This window comes from Neoarius graeffei, chromosome 17 (genome assembly GCF_027579695.1).
Source record: "Neoarius graeffei isolate fNeoGra1 chromosome 17, fNeoGra1.pri, whole genome shotgun sequence".
Lineage (NCBI taxonomy): Eukaryota > Metazoa > Chordata > Actinopteri > Siluriformes > Ariidae > Neoarius > Neoarius graeffei.
In genome coordinates, this window is record NC_083585.1 from 33,494,605 (window position 1) to 33,514,166 (window position 19,562).

At 39.6% G+C, this 19,562-nt stretch overlaps 1 protein-coding gene across 1 annotated transcript; it reads right to left on the minus strand.

The window, feature by feature from the left end:
* Positions 1-277: 277 nt before the first annotated feature.
* Positions 278-18,685, minus strand: LOC132901569 (galectin-9-like). Its single transcript, XM_060944051.1, has 10 exons — positions 18,500-18,685; positions 11,430-11,518; positions 4,712-4,919; positions 4,315-4,434; positions 3,429-3,458; positions 3,169-3,198; positions 1,821-1,850; positions 1,630-1,718; positions 1,143-1,299; positions 278-945 (listed from the first exon to the last, which is right to left on the minus strand). Exons 1-10 carry the CDS (start codon positions 18,536-18,538, stop codon positions 799-801), a joined length of 939 nt encoding a protein of 312 aa, XP_060800034.1. The 5' UTR covers positions 18,539-18,685; the 3' UTR covers positions 278-798.
* Positions 18,686-19,562: the final 877 nt, after the last annotated feature.

The following is a 19,562-nucleotide window of genomic DNA, read 5'->3' on the forward strand; positions in this document are numbered from 1 at the left end:
CTGTAACAATCTGCAAAAAACCCTAAAACTGGATAACTTGTCCCCATGTCAGCTTTCAAGGACTCTGTTGTGGACATGATACATGCTACAGTTTTGCTCACTGACTAATATCAGTAAATGTTTACTGTTGTTTCTCATATACTCTGTATTTTCCCCTTCTTACTGCTTGTATATGTTACATCTGTCTTGAATGTTGCACTGTCTGATGCTGCTGTTTGTTAGCCATATGTTTGTGTGTTAGATTGCATGGCAGTCAAGTACGTCATGGAATGGCAGGTTGAGGTAGGACGCAAGTGCAGGAAAAATGTGTTTATTAAAAACAGCACAAACAAATCCAAAAAAAACCACAGAACAAACTTGTTCTTAGTGGCTTGCCTGGCTAAATAGAGGTTAAATTTAAAATAATAAAAAACACTTTTAGATATTTACTGTCATCTCTCAGAAAGACACAACAGAACGAAGCAGAATTGTTAGAGATATATAGTACCAGATGGCACTGTTTTGTTGCTTTTGTTAAATGTAAGGAAGGACAATTAACAGGGTATCATTCCAAAATCTTTCATGTAAAATAATTGTAATTTAAAAAGCATATTTTAAAAAGCCCTTAAAAATCATAGTAGAAAAGTGGTTTATTTGAATTATTACATTCCCTTCATTATGTTGATATAATTGTAATACAAAGATTATATTTGAACATTGCCAGATTTATTTGCATTTTCCATAGCAATCCACAGACTTTAATAACTGGTTGTTTATTTTAAAAATGTAACTGTAAACTGCGATTTGGTAAAAATTTGGCTAAACAGTTACAGCAGTCAAGCTCAGGTCACCACACACCTCCAGAACATCAATCTCATGTAGCCTGGTGAAGCGGTGGTTGTAGGTATGCACTTGTTTCCCATTGACAGACACGTTGTAATGATGGGGATTGCAGGAGATGATGAGCTGAAATAGAGATTACCAAATGTGACACACATATATAGGCTATGGAGCACTTTTTGCATTCATTTTTAGTTGAAGCACCTATTCTTAAAATAAACTGCTATATTAATCAGGCACTTAAACAAACAAGCATACATATGTTGTTTAAAAAAAAGAAAAAAAAAAAACAAAGTTACCAACTTTTAATTTACATTATGTACCTGGAAGGTTTGTCCCTTGTGAAATGGCATGCCTCCGAAGCGCTCCTCTGAGCCCCACTGCTCCATTGTTTTGGTATTACGCACAACCAAGTTCTCATCAAAGCGAGGATTGTAATGAAAGGCAATCCCACTTTGGTAGCGCAGATTAATGGAAAATCTGGTGGTACAAAAAACAAAAGAAATTTAAGAAAGTTTTTGCAGCTTATGCTAAAAATTGTGGTACTCTCTCCTTAAACAGAAAGCCTTAAAAAGATTGGCATAAAACTGAGAAGTCCATTTAATAGTTGGCTGGGATCTGCGGCTGCAGGAATTGGGAAGTTGAACTTTGTTCACAGTCAGTGCTTGGCCTTGCAAGATATGTAGCAAGTTAAAATGAGCAAAAACACTAATTGAGGCAAGAAGATAAATAATTTTTCCCCTAATAGCTAAAATTATACATCTGTAGGCTCTAATTATTCAAAGTAGCGGAATAAAGCTAACGTCTGACCTGTAAGCTTGAGGATTAATTACACCTTGGATGAAAATATTTTTGCCAGGTTGCAATCCACCATTGATGATGGTTTTGTATGGCACACTCTAAGGATGAAGAATACAAGAAAGAAGTGGTTATTAACAGCTCATCACTTTAAAGTAAAACAGAAAGTGAGCTAAGTATGTGAAGTGGCCTTGTGATCTTACATAGCTTGCTGGAGCAGAAAATGCAGGCACCTATACAGAAAAACAAGAAGGGAATAGGCCATTTCATTGTGAATGCATGTCTCATCTCATCATCTCTAGCCGCTTTATCCTGTTCTACAGGGTCACAGGCAAGCTAGAGCCTATCCCAGCTGACTACGGGCGAAAGGCGGGGTACACCCTAGACAAGTCGCCAGGTCATCACAGGGCTGACACATAGACACAGACAACCATTCACACTCACAGTCAATTTAGAGTCGCCAGTTAACCTAACCTGCATGTCTTTGTACTGTGGGGGAAACCAGAGCACCCGGAGGAAACCCACGCGGACACGGGGAGAACATGCAAACTCCACACAGAAAGGCCCTCGCCGGCCACGGGGCCTGAACCCGGACCTTCTTGCTGTGAGGCGACAGCGCTAACCACTACACCACCGTGCCGCCCATGAATGCATGTGTAAATTGAAAGTATAACTCTGAAGAAACAAAGTAGCTTTGTAAAGAGATGCTGTGTCTGACTGAAAAACAGGATATTGCAGTCTGAAAGTGACAAGCTCAAAAGCATGTGATCATGTGACTATAGTATTTTACAATAAAATTAAATTCATGCCTCTTACTTTTTGATCTCAGTAATCTGTAAGGTTAACTGAGTTCTTTTACAGCATGTCCTCTGGAGGCTACAAATATGCAAATAATCTAAAAAATAAAATAAAATAGAGACCTGTGCAGGTCTGAGCTCAGTCTTTGATTTGGAGACAGAAGCTATGGTACATAAATAGAAAAAACAGCCCGCTTAGAAATATGTCAATGCCAGGATTCAAACCGACATTACAATACCTGTCCTGTTTCTGGATAGTACACGTAGACTGCTCAGCTACAGGGGATTACTTTATAAGCTAAGGTTATGGCACTTATATAGTCAGTATGCAGTGGCACCACACTGGGACTGTGGAATTGCTACCTGAGGCTGGCACGCCAATTACATTCTTAAACACACTCAAACTCAGTTAAACATACACCTACAGACAGGTGCCCCTATAGGCTTCAGCCAAAGGCTGAGTCAAAAACTTATGGGAACAAGCCTGGAAGAGTACTCATTTCCAAAGAAAGGAGAAATGTTATGATTTGCCAACACATGTAGGGGGTCAGTGACCAAATATCCTCGTGTCATTGCCTCAACAAGAAGAGAGGAAAAAAGAATCATTATGAATCAAAAATGTTAATTAAAACTGTTATAAGCACTGTATTACATTTGTAAATTATGTTTCCAATAAAGTAATACTTTCTGATTTTTAGGGAGGATAAGAGGTTATAAGAGCTTTATTTTTCTGATTAAACTTGAAGTTACTTACACCATATCCAGGAGGATAAGCAAACTGTGGCTACAAATATAACAGGAGATATAACATTAGAAATGTCATTTTGAGGTAACCAACTATGAAATTAAAAAAGAATATATATATAAATTATATTATTAAATTAAATTATAATTACATAATATATAATCAATATTAAATTGGCAAATTATCAGCCTTTACTAAACATATTCGTCTAACATCTTTTGCAAATTTTTGAAAATTGTGGAGTACAGTTGAAAAATACTACCAGTTACCTGGAATCCAGCTTGGGCAGGGATAATGCCCTACAAAATGAAATCAAAACCATTAAAAAAAACCCAAGCCTTTGCAAAACAGTTCTGTCAGATCACCACGACATGTAAAGACAGATGTCAGAACATATATTATGTATATGACAGCAGTTCTCTTTGTCACTAGTAATGTCAGATGTGACTCTTTGCATGTACGTTTCAAAAACAGAGTGTGTCAGTCAGTCAATGATATAAAATTTCTCTTCTAGACTACTGAGTGGTCTAGGAAAAGCGTTACCCTTTCTATTGGGGAGATTAAAAATATTTCCCAGAAACACTTCATATTTCTTGTATTGTTTTGTGACTCTATGTAACCAGATTTTTTAAAATCATGGTCCTTTAAAGTAAATTTCTCCCTGACAGAAACAAAACAGGAGTATTCCATCCATCCATCCATTATCTGTAGCCGATTATCCTGTTCTACAGGGTCGCAGGAGCCTATCCCAGCTGACTATGGGTGAGAGGCGGGGTACACCCTGGACAAGTCACCAGGTTATCGCAGGGCTGACATATAGAGACAAACAACCATTCACACTCACCTACGGTCAGTTTAGAGCCACCAATTAACCTAACCTGCACGTCTTTGGACTGTGGGGGAAACCAGAGCACCTAGAGGAAACCCACACTGACATGGGGAGAACATGCAAACTCCACACAGAAAGGCCCTCACCGGCCACGGGGCTCGAACCCAGGACCTTCTTGCTGTGAGGCGACAGTGCTAACCACTACACCACTGTGCCGCAAAGCGGGAGTATTACTTCATTTATTTCCTCAGTCATTTCTATAAATCTATCAGGATTTGTTTAAGTAACAAGATGTAAAAGTATGTTGTTCTTTAAGTTGTTCTCACCACAGGTTCCTGGAAACCAATGTTATTAACCACCACCATCCCATCGACGACGATAGTGTCCACCATGTTGAATGGGATACGGTGCTTGTAATCCATGATATGGATTCCATTGACACTTATCTGTGAAAGCATATTGTATTACACATTTATTCAGAGTCTTATTTAGGAGAAGAAGATGAGCATGTTAGCACACTGGGACAAAATTTAACACTTATAACCCAAAAATCAGTGTCAGAATCAGATCACTGTGGTAACAGAATCGGTGTTGTAGTAACTTAGGTTGAAAAAGTGCATGATATATGTTCTACAGTGACTTATAATACGAACAAGAAAGCTGAGCTAAGTGCTACCATTTTTGTTTACTAATGTGGGTAAAAAAGAAGTGAAACTAAGTAACCTTGTATGATTGGCTTGTAACCAGAATCTGTAGGTTGAAAGGGCTTCCCATGGGGAAGAGGGCCTGGTATATGCGTTCCTCTGTTCCCCAGCAGTTATTCTGCTTGGTGTTGGTTACTATATAACCTGAACTGGAGTCATAGCGTGGATTAAAGTGCAGGGCAATGTTAGCATCCGGTCTGGAACCACACTGGAGATTCACATGGAACCTGGAACAACAAACAACTTGGAAACTGTTTGGGAAACTGCTGATTCTAACCAAGAAAGACATATATATTACATACATCTGTATATAATATATATACACTATATGGCCAAAAGTATGTAGACACCTGAATAATCACACATATGTGCTTCTTGAACATCCCTTTACAGATTTAGTTTTCCATTTGTTATAATTTTAAATTAGAATACAATTCATAATTTTAATATAATTTATCTTATAATTTGTTATAATAGCTTCCACTCTTCTGTAAAGGTTGTGGTAATTTGTGCCCATTCTGTCACACAAGCATTAGTGAGGTCAGGCATCGATATCAGCCGAGGAAGCCTGGCACGCAGTTAATATTCCAAATCACCCCAAAGGTTATCAGTTGGTTGAGCTAAAGGCTCTCTGGAAGCCAATCAAATTCTGGCAACATTACACAGTGGTAAATGCTTTATCACCTCAGTTTTTTTTTTAAATGTGTTGAAAAAAATCAAAATTGAAATGTGTTTATTTTGAAAAAGCAATAAAATTCATGAGGCTGAACATCAAATAATGTGCTGTTGTATTATTTTGAGTACAATATAGGTAAAAGTTTACAATCATTGTTTTCACTTTTAATTTCAATTTTAACATATCGTCCCAACTTTTTCTGATTTGAGGTTGTACATAGCAGGTTAAAAATTACATATGCCCACTTAAATTATTAATTCAACAGTGCTGAAAGTTCCAAAATGTCTTTTAACTTGCCATATCAAGTTAGTGATCATGACTGACTATAGCTGGTAGCTTCTCTGTGGCAACAAAATAAGGGTTTGTTTGATAGCACTCATTGGATTAACCAATACACAGTACAATGGGAGAGTCCAAGGAGCTCAGTGCAGATCTGAGAAAGAGGATCTTTGACAAAACTCAGGAATGTCTCTTGAAGCCATTTCTAAATAACTGCAGATTCCATTGTTTTCAGATCAAACAATTGTATGCAAGCAGAGGTTATTGGGGGGTGTAGCTACTTTGCCAAGACACTTTGCTGGAAGAAGACCCAAACTGTCACCCTCAGCCAAAATTAAATTGGTTTGGATGGTCAGGAACAACCTAGGAACCACTAAGGCACAGGCCTGCCATGAACTGGAAGCTGCTGGAACACTGTCTCCAGTCAAAGGAGTTTTACATCGCCATGAACTGAGAGGGTACCATCCAAGAAAGAAGTCCCTGTTCCAAAATCAACACCTTCAAGCTTGACTAAGTTTGCAGCTGACCACATGGACAAAGAAAACGCCTTCTGGAGGAAAGTTTTATGGTCAGATGAGACAAAGATTGAGTTGTTTGGTCAGAATGACCAGAGGTACAGATGAACTGTCAAGGGGGTTGCAGACAGATGGAATTGCGGGAAGGTGTTTATTTACAGGTGTGCACAAAACCATAAAGCAAACAATAGATAAAAGTGTGAGGCAGAGATAGAGTCATAAGAAACAAAACAAAAAGCAGAGTCAGTAACCAGCATAGCACAAAACATAGAGCAAGGCTAGGAAACAGGGTGTTATATCGTGAATACATCACAAAGTCCTAGTGCAAGAAGGAGTCCTTTTATGAGCATGCTAATTGTGCTCAAAACAACAACAGGTGATTTCAATAATTGGTCTTTGCTGTGAGAGCGGCATGCTCATTCCAAATACAAATGCACATGGGCGCGAGCAATCGCTCAAGGCTCGCCAAGCTCAAGAGCACGCAGACGTGACAAAATCCCCCCAAATAGCTCCCTCCAGGAGCTAAAAACTTCCTTTTGTCAGCCCCAGAGCTAAGGGCCTGGCACTGGACAATGTCCCCTCAGAGCTCTGCTCTGGCTGGATGTGCCACTGGAACCTGGGTTTAGGTGGAGGCTTAGGTTCCAGTCGGGCCTTGAATGGGGAAAGGACGCAGGTGGACATGGCTGGTTTGGTTTGGGTTTAGACACAAACATGGACACGAGGATGGTCGGGAGCTCAGGAATAGACATGGGCTTAGGTATACACATGAGTGTGGACTCCGATGTAGGCATGGGCTCAGGCATAGGCTTGGACTTGGGCTTAGGCATAGACTTGGGCACGATTGTGGGCTCAGGCATAGACATGGGCTCCAGTATATATGTGGACCTGGGCTCTGGCATAGACATAGGTTCAGGCATAGACGTGGGCCTGAGTATGGGCATGGACCCTGGTGTTGACATGGGCATGGACTTGAACATGGGCATGGACTCAGGTGTTAGTATGGGCATGGAATCAGGTGTGCACCTAGGCTTAAGCATGGGCATGGACCCTGGCATCAGCAGGGGCATGCATTCCAATATGGGCATGGACTCAGGCGTGGATCTGGGCTTGGATTCAGGCATGGACTCAGAGACAGGTCAAGACTTTATTTGAGTGATAGTCTCATCCTCACTGAAGTTCGGCAGTGGAGCGACAGTCTCGTCCTCGCTGAAGCCAGGCAGACCAGCGACAGTCTCGTCCATGCCAGGTGCATGCCAGGAAACACACTAATTACTCATTTCGATTCCTGAAGTACACTTAAAATATACTTCAAACAGAAAGGAAGCTATTAAAGAAAAACTATTTTCGATATTTGACCATGTAATCCACCGTATTTAGATCAGTTCCAAAATCAGTTCATCTGCTAGTTACAATGATACTCCCATTGTAGAACCAGAGCAGGTGGGTGGAGCACAGAAGCACGGCAGGCCAGAACTGAGTTCTCAGAAACTTTTATTTTTTTCTGTATATGTGGCTTTTCCGCTCATTCACTCTCTCACACGCACACACACATGCATTCTGGTCGGGAGAGAGAGCTCCCTTCCTCTGCTCTCTCTCTCTCCTTTTATAGGGCACAGTTACTGGGGAAGACACACAAACACAGGTTAATTCACGTCAGGTGCAGTGATTCTGCCACTTACCTTCCCTGACTCTGCCCTCCATTCACAGACTGACGCTTGATCATGACCCCGCTGCCACACTCATATAAATCCTACAAATGATTAACCACTTGATCTTGAGATATTGTGCTATTGAGAACCTCAATGGATAGATGGACTACCATCATACAGCCTGCATTATGTTTTTTTCTTTGAAAAGTAGTCTGTTATATGCGCTATTTCCTTTACTAATAAACAAATATATTCCTGGAAAATTTCTCTCTTTTTTCACTGATGTATTAATGCAGAAGACATCAAATAAGCACTGAAGATTTTTTTGAAAGACTGTTGCACAGTATTATGTGTAGAAGAAGAAGAAGCATTTCTTTGTCACATGCATACTCGAGCACATGGGCGCCGCCAGGGGGGGAAAGGTTAGAACAATTCTAGGGGCCCAGCACTGCCATGGGGCCCTTTAAGGGGCTGATAATATGCTTTTAATGATTTTAATAAGACTTTTGAAATAACAACAATGCAATATTCCATCTGGTAAAATGAGCTAATTGAACAAGGTTGTCTATTTCTTGAGTTCTTCAACATATTGTCATTTAACCCTCCCCCTTTTGCGAAATGGTACGGTCCAGTTCTAGTAGAAGCGCGATGCGTTAAGTCTGTGTGCTGATCAGTGCAACGCTACTTGCTGCTGTGTCGCGGTGCAGCAGCCAGCCAGCCAGCAGTGGAGCGCGTACAGTCTATGATCGCTAAATATGAAGAGTGGCTGTCAAAAACGTAAAGAAAGGCAGCTGAAAGCTGAGAGGGACCGGAGAGGCAGGCAACTGGTCACTCAGTTTCTCCCAAAGAAAGGTAGCTATCGCTCACATGTGTGTTCAAAATATTAGCGAATGGTAAATGAACAGTATGAACGTGGTTGGATTAGCCTATCAAGAGAACACTTTTACAGTTTGTACAGTGACATTTTTTCCATTTTAATAACTGAACTGACTTGTGTGATAAACAAGATGAAACATTATGTTATGCTGGTGCTAATAACTAGTGCTAATAACCAGTTTCATAACTAATGGGGTGCCCTAAATATGCACAGATTCAGCCTCAGGGGGACCTCCGCCCTACCAAACCACTGAACCCCCCTTTGGAGAAGGAGGTAAGCAGCAATACAACCCATAAATGCTTTAGGATTGAAGTTTTTAATGAGCGAGCGCCATATACAGTTTGCTAGATTAAAGTGTTGCTAATAACGGACACCAGTCAAGTGTTTGACATGGTTACATGTGTGGAATGTTCACACGTTCTAAACCATTGGTTTCAAATTGAAAACTTTTTCTATGATTTATTAGCAGTCACATCACACATTTCACTACCAATTGTCCTAGCACAAGAAGCCATGTGGCAAAATCTTGAATTTTCATTTGTGATTGTAAATGCACCAGAATTAGTCACTGACCAGTTTTCATCTAGTCCCTGGTAGGTTAATACATAAAATGTAATAACAAAGTCACAAACTCAAGGTCCATGGGCTATCAAAAGTCAAATAATGACAATAGTGCAATTGTGACGAGGGTGGGCAAAGTTGGGGGGCCCAAAATTCTAATCTTTCATGGGGCCCAAAATTTCTGGCGGCACCCCTGCTCGAGCACAGTGAAATTCGTCCTCTGCATTTAACCCATCTGAAGCACTGAACACACACATGCACACACACAAGTGATCAATGAGCACACACACATACCCAGAGCAGTGGGCAGCTATGCTACAGTGCCCAGGGAGCAGTTGGAGGTGAGGTGCCTTGCTCAAGGGCACTTCAGCCCAAGGCCGTCCCATGTTAACCTAACTGCATGTCTTTGGACTGTGTGGGAAACTGAAGCACCCTGAGGAAACCCATATATACCGTAAATCCTCTAATACTGGCCTGTATTCCATTACTGGCCGGGACTCTAATATTGGCCGGTCTCGCTGTCGGAGGAGGTAAATAATGGCCGGACTCTAATACAGGCCGGGGCTATAACCAACGATGTTTCTGAGATCATAGTGGCCTTACACAATCGTTCCGATCTGAAAGACAATTGTGATCAGTGGCGCCGCCAGGCGTATGGCCGTACGCACTAGGCGTACCTTGGGAAGAGAGATATTTTTTTTTTAATTATAATTGTTACCTGAATGCTTTGGCAATGCAACATAATTTGAGAAAGAGAGAGAGAGAGAGAGACGTGTGTGTGCCGGCGCATTTGTGTGCTTCAGGAGTGGGCGGGGTGTGCGTGACCAAGAAAGCTCATTGGTCAGTGCAGATATACTTTTCTTGCACCACTGAGATTCTCTCCAGTTTTGAGAAACGGAGACAGACAATCGTCAGTAGTCAGAGCTTGTGCGAGAATTTATTGAGAAGCGAGTCAAAAATGAGTAAACGAACCCTGAAACAAACGAGCTTGTTTCAGACTTTTACGAAAAAGTCCAAAAGCAGTGATCCAGGGGTGTCATCTGCTTGCCAGTCCTCTCCAGTATCAGCTAGTAACACGGCACCGGCAGCTTCCACTCCTCCGCAACCTAGCAGCAGTACGCTGCAGCTGGATGCTAGCTCAGTTCCTTTGAGGGAATTGCCTTCATCTACCTCTGAGTTTGAAACTAGCCATACATCCAGTGAATTTCATATAAGAACACCTACATCTCCCCATGTCCCTTACGATCAGAAGTAGATGGTTGCTCCACCTTGCTGACAAATGAGCCATCAGATAGCTTTACTAATGAGCCACGAGTCAGCCCGCTATCACTGACATCACATTTATCAGACATAGGTAAACTTCAACCAGATGCCTTAAAATGTGCACCGGACTCTGTAAAGCTCAATGTCCTACAGAACCGCTTCAAACCAGACAGAGGGTGGGTGGCTCCTTCTACTCTGATTTTCGGTAAACTCAGAAAAATACCCGAGGAGTTTTTCAACGAGTCTATGTACCCCACGTTGCGCTACAGTGTGTGTCAGAGTCGTGCGTGCGGTAGTGCTGAGCAAGTTCACTAGATTCTAATCGAGGCTATAAAGAGTTTATTGTTTATTGTCGTGTGTAGTTCACATATGTTGTTCAAATATCAGCCTGTGTTCATGGAAGGCTATTGTTCAATTTCAAGTTAAAGTTCTATCGTTGTTTTGTGTATAAGCCTATAGATCGACTCTTCATAGAAACTGCAGCACGCAAGCGTTTTTTTTTTTTTTTGGGGGGGGGGGGGGGGGGGGATTACACCGCTAGTGCGTACCTTACAGTTCAACCCTGCAGGCGCCCCTGATTGTGATTACCCGTAGGTCTGGTGGTAACCAGGCAACCAAGCATCAACCTATTTTATAGGTTCAAATAGACACAAAATCTCGTTTTTATTCATTCCACTGGTAGTCTGTTTTGCTCAAATAGAAATAGAGGCCTGCCTCTAATTCTGGCCTCCTTCCAATAATGGCCTGGACCAAGATGCACTTGAGTGAAATAAAGGCCCCGGCCTATATTAGAGGATTTACGGTAAACACAATTTCTGGAACTACGACAATCTCTACAAAGGGATGGACAGGGTAGCAGGAAAAAGTTGAGCTAGTCATGTTCCATCTTCCCACAAGAATATAAAACTTTGTCTTACCTGTTGGCTCCTGGTAAAACTTGTCCACTTACAGTGATACTCTTGCCATCCTTCAAGCCTCCTTGGATTGAACCAGTGAAAGGGATTTTCTGTTGAATAATAAAGTGTGTCACTCCAATGTAAAACAAAAAGGTCCTGGTAGATTTTTTCAGAGTTCTTTCTCTCACATGCTGAACATTTAAAAGTGCATCTATCTATCTATCTATCTGTCTTATACTATATCAAGGGAAGTACTTTGGGTAAGTAAAATAAAATCTCTCTCTCTCTTTATATCTTCCTTTCTCTTTACCTTTTTCTCTCTTTCTGTGTGCCTGCATTAAATATATTTTAAACTTTCTAATCGTTGCATTTATTTTGAATTTTTAATTGTTACTTTGCAAGCACTAGTATTTCCTTCAAAGTCAAAGTATCTTTATTGTCCCAAAACAGGGAAATGGGTTTGCAGCCAGAAAGATACACACAAAGATATTCACACACAATACACAATGACAGAGAACACGTCATGGGCAGGGTCTGTACAAATTAAACATGAGCACTAGACAATTACTGGACAAACATGGAACTAACTGCCATTCAGCACCTAGATGGCAGTGGGGAGAAAGGAAACCTTAAATCTCTTAGGCCCTGTCCACACGGCAACGGATTCAGGTGACTCCGATACAATTGCTTATCGTTTAGGCCTGGCGTCCACATGGCACCGGCGTTTTGGGTGCCCAAAACGCAATCTTTTTGAGAACGGGTTCCAGAGTGGAAAGATCTGGCAACGTTGCCGTTGTGAAGTCGTCTGGATGAGTAGAACGGATTTGTTTACGATGACGTCACAACCACATGACTGTGAGTGCTTCACGCCGGGTAGAAGTGTAACGAACTCGATGCGAGTTGTCAACAAATCCTATAACTTGGTTCATGAAACACGCTTACAAAATATTTTCACTGTGAATATTTATTGTGTAATGGTGCAAAGTGAGAGAGAGAGAGAGAGAGAGAGAGAGACTCTGCCCTTAGGGCAGAGTCAATCCCGCCAGCAAAAATAGGGGAAAAAAAAGGAGCGATCTCACCTCTTCAGATGTGGGTTTAAGTCCTACAATACATTCCTCAAAAAGGGCGTAGAAGAAATTAATCCATCAACGTGTATCATTCAATTTATTCCGGACCATTAAAGACGCCGCCTTCCGCGTAGAATCATACGTCATCCTCGTCGCCATATTGGATAGGTCAAAGCGGAGAATAAAGATTCATGTGCTGCGTTTAACTGTACCAACAGGTTTACCGTCCAAACGAGATCACATGGGATTACCTTTCACAGGTGAGAAACAACAAATTAATCCATCAACATGTATCATTCAATTTATTCCGGACCATTAAAGACGCCGCCTTCCGCGTAGAATCATGTCATCCTCACCGCCATATTGGATAGGTCAAAGCGGAGAATAAAGATTAGCTGCGTTTAACTGTACCAACAGGTTTGCCGTCCAAACGAGATCACATGGGATTACCTTTCACAGGTGAGACTGGAAAAATACTTTTCATTGGATTTGGTCATTATAATGTAATTTTACAAACAGATTTTCCTGACTTTGTGGCTAATATGAAGTCTCGTGCATAATAGTTTATGCGCATGCATCCTTACTTCTTCTATTGTTCTGGTGTCTCCGAAGGGACCATCTTACAGCACCCCTAGAGGTGTGGCATGTGTATTGCATCATTTTCAGCAAGCGTTGCGTTGCCATATGGACCTGATATTTTACTGATTGTTGCCCATTTGGACGCGATATATTTTTAAATAACATCTCGTTGCCGTTGTCGTGTGGATGTAGCCTTAGTCCAAAGAGCAGGCACCTTCCACCGACGGCCTGAGGGCAACAATACAAATTCAGACTGAAGAGGATGATCTACACACTCTAAGATCAAAGAAGCCTTCCTGAACACTTGTCTGTTATACAGATCAGTTAACTGAACTTGACTCCTCCCTGTAACCTTACTGGCCACTTTAACAAGGTTACCAAGCCTCTTTTTATTGGCCAGGGTCAGATTTCCATACCAAGCAACAATGCAGAACATAAAAACTGATTCAATAAAACATCTATAAAAGAGGGTCATCATCTCTGAGCAAACATTAAAAGAGTAAATTTTCCTCAAAAAATAGAGCCGTTGCTGAACTTTTTTTTGCTGTGGAAGCAACGTGAGCATCAAAGCTTAATTTGTTGACCACAACCACTCCCAGGTATTTATAGCTGTTTACCAGCTCAATATCTACACCTTTAATGCTGGTTACTACAGGACAAGGACGAGACGTTCTAAAGTTGATCATCATATCCTTTGTTTTAGACTCATTTTTAGTTGGAGAAAGGATTCATCGCACCAAGATACAAAATCATTTACAACAGGCCCATGAATTGGCTCCTCCCCTTCAAGAAGACTCACAATGACAGAATCGTCAGCAAATTTAATAATGTGTCTATTTGCATAGTTGCTGTGACAGTCATTAGTGTACAGAATGTATAGTAATGGGGAGAGACAACAACCTTGAGGAAATCCAGAGGAGGACTGCGGCTGATTTGAAAAGCAGCCATTAACCCTCACACACTGGGACCAATTGGTCAAAAAATCCAGTATCTAACCAACAAGATTAAAATCCAATTTAAAAAGACTGATTAGCTTCTCTGCTAACAGATGTGGCTGGATAGTGTTAAAAGCAGAGAAATCTACAAAGAACAGTCTTGCCTGAGCTTTGGATCCCACAAGGTGGCAATACAGAAAATGTAGCAGTGTGATGGTGGCATCCTCCACACCTATACCTGGCCTATAAGCAAATTGTAGGGGGTCCAAAATTTTTTCTACCTGTAATAAAACTTCCTTTTTAATGAGCTTCTCCAACGTCTTCATAACTAAAGATGTCAGTGCCACAGGCCTGAAATCATTTAATGTAGAAGGCTTATTAATCTTTGCAACAGGGACAATAGTGGAATGTTTCCATAACTTAGGGACCTTTTGTTGCTGGAGAGACAACATAAAAATAAAATGGAAAATGTTGCACAACGGGCAGCACGGTGGTGTAGTGGTTAGCGCTGTCACCTCACAGCAAGAAGGTCCGGGTTCGAGCCCCGGGTCCGGCGAGGGCCTTTCTGTGTGGAGTTTGCATGTTCTCCCCGTGTCCGCGTGGGTTTCCTCCGGGTGCTCCGGTTTCCCCCACAGTCCAAAGACATGCAGGTTAGGTTAACTGGTGACTCTAAATTGACCGTAGGTGTGAATGTGAGTGTGAATGGTTGTCTGTGTCTATGTGTCAGCCCTGTGATGACCTGGCGACTTGTCCAGGGTGTACCCCGCCTTTTGCCCGTAGTCAGCTGGGATAGGCTCCAGCTTGCCTGCGACCCTGTAGAAGGATAAAGCGGCTAGAGATAATGAGATGAGATATATATAAAACCAGAGATCATTTTCGTTTTGTGTTGTTGGAGTCGAGGAGAAAGTGGCTACATTTTGTCTGTTAGTGTGGCTTTAGGTCAGGTCTTTACCCTGAATGAAGTGCATTGTAATTATTTAAACAAGGATTACACAACGTTGTCTACACATTATTAAAGTTAAGAGGTATGGGTATGTACATTATTAAAGTTAAGGGGTATGGGTATGTACATTATTAAAGTTAAGGGGTATGGGTATGTACATTATTAAAGTTAAGGGGTATGGGTATGTACATTATTAAAGTTAAGGGGTATGGGTATGTACATTATTAAAGTTAAGAGGTATGGGTATGTACATTATTAAAGTTAAGAGGTATGGGTATGTACATTATTAAAGTTAAGAGGTATGGGTATGTACATTATTAAAGTTAAGAGGTATGGGTATGTACATTATTAAAGTTAAGAGGTATGGGTATGTACATTATTAAAGTTAAGGGGTATGGGTATGTACATTATTAAAGTTAAGAGGTATGGGTATGTACATTATTAAAGTTAAGGGGTATGGGTATGTACATTATTAAAGTTAAGAGGTATGGGTATGTACATTATTAAAGTTAAGAGGTATGGGTATGTACATTATTAAAGTTAAGAGGTATGGGTATGTACATTATTAAAGTTAAGGGGTATGGGTATGTACATTATTAAAGTTAAGAGGTATGGGTATGTACATTATTAAAGTTAAGAGGTATGGGTATGTACATTATTAAAGTTAAGAGGTATGGGTATGTACATTATTAAAGTTAAGAGGTATGGGTATGTACATTATTAAAGTTAAGAGGTATGGGTATGTACATTATTAAAGTTAAGAGGTATGGGTATGTACATTATTAAAGTTAAGAGGTATGGGTATGTACATTATTAAAGTTAAGAGGTATGGGTATGTACATTATTAAAGTTAAGGGGTATGGGTATGTACATTATTAAAGTTAAGAGGTATGGGTATGTACATTATTAAGGTTAAGAGGTATGGGTATGTACATTATTAAAGTTAAGAGGTATGGGTATGTACATTATTAAAGTTAAGGGGTATGGGTATGTACATTATTAAAGTTAAGGGGTATGGGTATGTACATTATTAAAGTTAAGGGGTATGGGTATGTACATTATTAAAGTTAAGAGGTATGGGTATGTACATTATTAAAGTTAAGGGGTATGGGTATGTACATTATTAAAGTTAAGAGGTATGGGTATGTACATTATTAAAGTTAAGAGGTATGGGTATGTACATTATTAAAGTTAAGAGGTATGGGTATGTACATTATTAAAGTTAAGAGGTATGGGTATGTACATTATTAAATCAAATCAAATCAAGTTTATTTGTATAGCGCTTTTAACAATAAACACTGTCGCAAAGCAGCTTTACAGAATTTGAACGACTTAAAACATGAGCTAATTTTATCCCTAATCTATCCCCAATGAGCAAGCCTGTTGCGACGGTGGCAAGGAAAAACTCTCTCAGACGACATGAGGAAGAAACTTCGAGAGGAACCAGACTCAAAAGGGAACCCATCCTCATTTGGGCAACAACAGACAGCCTGACTATAATATTATAATATTATAACTTTTATATTATTAAAGTTAAGGGGTATGGGTATGTACATTATTAAAGTTAAGAGGTATGGGTATGTACATTATTAAAGTTAAGAGGTATGGGTATGTACATTATATTATTAAAGTTAAGGGGTATGGGTATGTACATTATTAAAGCTAAGAGGTATGAGTATGTACATTATTAAAGTTAAGAGGTATGGGTGTGTACATTATTAAAATTAAGAGGTATGGGTATGTACATTATTAAAGTTAAGGGGTATGGATATGTACATTATTAAAGTTAAGAGGTATGGGTATGTACATTATTAAAGTTAAGAGGTATGGGTGTGTACATTATTAAAGTTAAGAGGTATGGGTGTGTACATTATTAAAATTAAGAGGTATGGGTGAGTACATTATTAAAGTTAAGGGGTATGGATATGTACATTATTAAAGTTAAGAGGTATGGGTATGTACATTATTAAAGTTAAGAGGTATGGGTATGTACATTATTAAAGCTAAGAGGTATGGGTATGTACATTATTAAAGTTAAGAGGTATGGGTATGTACATTATTAAAGTTAAGAGGTATGGGTATGTACATTATTAAAGTTAAGAGGTATGGGTATGTACATTATTAAAGTTAAGAGGTATGGGTATTTACATTATTAAAGCTAAGAGGTATGAGTATGTACATTATTAAAGTTAAGGGGTATGGGTATGTACATTATTAAAGTTAAGAGGTATGGGTATGTACATTATTAAAGTTAAGAGGTATGGGTATGTACATTATTAAAGTTAAGAGGTATGGGTATGTACATTATTAAAGTTAAGAGGTATGGGTATGTACATTATTAAATCAAATCAAATCAAGTTTATTTGTATAGCGCTTTTAACAATAAACATTGTCGCAAAGCAGCTTTACAGAATTTGAACGACTTAAAACATGAGCTAATTTTATCCCTAATCTATCCCCAATGAGCAAGCCTGTTGCGACGGTGGCAAGGAAAAACTCTCTCAGACGACATGAGGAAGAAACTTCGAGAGGAACCAGACTCAAAAGGGAACCCATCCTCATTTGGGCAACAACAGACAGCCTGACTATAATATTATAATATTATAACTTTTATATTATTAAAGTTAAGGGGTATGGGTATGTACATTATTAAAGTTAAGAGGTATGGGTATGTACATTATTAAAGTTAAGGGGTATGGGTATGTACATTATTAAAGTTAAGAGGTATGGGTATGTACATTATTAAAGTTAAGAGGTATGGGTATGCACATTATTAAAGTTAAGAGGTATGGGTATGCACATTATTAAAGTTAAGAGGTATGGGTATGTACATTATTAAAGTTAAGGGGTATGGGTATGCACATTATTAAAGTTAAGAGGTATGGGTATGTACATTATTAAAGTTAAGGGGTATGGGTATGTACATTATTAAAGTTAAGAAGTATGGGTATGTACAATGGGGCGGCACGGTGGTGTAGTGGTTAGCATGGTTACCTCACAGCAAGAAGGTTCCGGGTTTGAATCCAGTGGCCGGCGAGGGCCTTTCTGTGTGGAGTTTGCATGTTCTCCCCATGTCTGCATGGGTTTCCTCCGGGTGCTCCGGTTTCTCCCACAATCCAAAGACATGCAGTTAGTTTAACGTGGGGTGGCCTTGGGCTGAGGTGCCCTTGAGCAAGGTACCGAACCCCTGACTGCTCCCCGGGCGCTCTGGTGTGGCTGACCACTGCTCTGAGTGTGTGCGTGTGTTCACTGTTTCAGATGGGTTAAATGCAGAGGATGAATTGAAGTGTGCATGCGACGAATAAAGGTTTCTTTTTTATATATAAATATTATATATATAAATCCTATTATCATTCCTTTATTATTTGTGCGCATATATATTAGTTTTAGAACAGGATAAAGCGGCTAGAGATAATGAGATGAGATGAGAGATATATATTAGTTTTAGAACAGGATAAAGCGGCTAGAGATAATGAGATGAGATGAGATGAAACTTATTTAAAACCGTTATCTTTGCAACCATAACGTTTTCAACAATGAAAAGAAAAAGAAAGAAAAAACACTTACTGGGTTGTAAAATGGCTGTTGCTGGTAATAAAATGCCATTTCCCTGATCTCTCTTCTAATTCAGATGCAGTCCAATGGATTATTGTTTGTGATCCAGAATTATGGATTCCGCCTATTGTAATCAATATTTTAATGTTTTATCAGTGCAGCTGCGTGATTCCTGTGCCTCGCTCACAAACCAGCCGTCTGTAGGTTTTTGGGGAAATGGGTGGAGTCAGTGACCCTGAATCACAGATCATTTTCGTTTTGTGTTGTTGGAGTCGAGGAGAAAGTGGCTACATTTTGTCTGTTAGTGTGACTTCAGGTCAGGTCTTTACCCTGAATGAAGTACATTGTAATTATTTAAACAAGGATTACACAACGCTGTCTACACATTATTTAAAGTTAAGGGGTATGGATATGTACATTATTAAAGTTAAGAGGTATGGGTATGTACATTATTAAAGTTAAGAGGTATGGGTATGTACATTATTAAAGTTAAGAGGTATGGGTATGTACATTATTAAAGTTAAGGGGTATGGATATGTACATTATTAAAGTTAAGGGGTATGGATATGTACATTATTAAAGTTAAGGGTTATGGATATGTACATTATTAAAGTTAAGGGGTATGGGTATGCACATTATTAAAGTTAAGAGGTATGGGTATGTACATTATTAAAGTTAAGAGGTATGTGTATGTACATTATTAAAGTTAAGGGGTATGGGTATGTACATTATTAAAGTTAAGAGGTATGGGTATGTACATTATTAAAGTTAAGGGGTATGGATATGTACATTATTAAAGTTAAGGGTTATGGATATGTACATTATTAAAGTTAAGGGGTATGGGTATGCACATTATTAAAGTTAAGAGGTATGGGTATGTACATTATTAAAGTTAAGAGGTATGTGTATGTACATTATTAAAGTTAAGGGGTATGGGTCTGTACATTATTAAAGTTAAGAGGTATGGGTATGTACATTATTAAAGTTAAGAGGTATGTGTATGTACATTATTAAAGTTAAGGGGTATGGGTATGTACATTATTAAAGTTAAGAGGTATGGGTATGTACATTATTA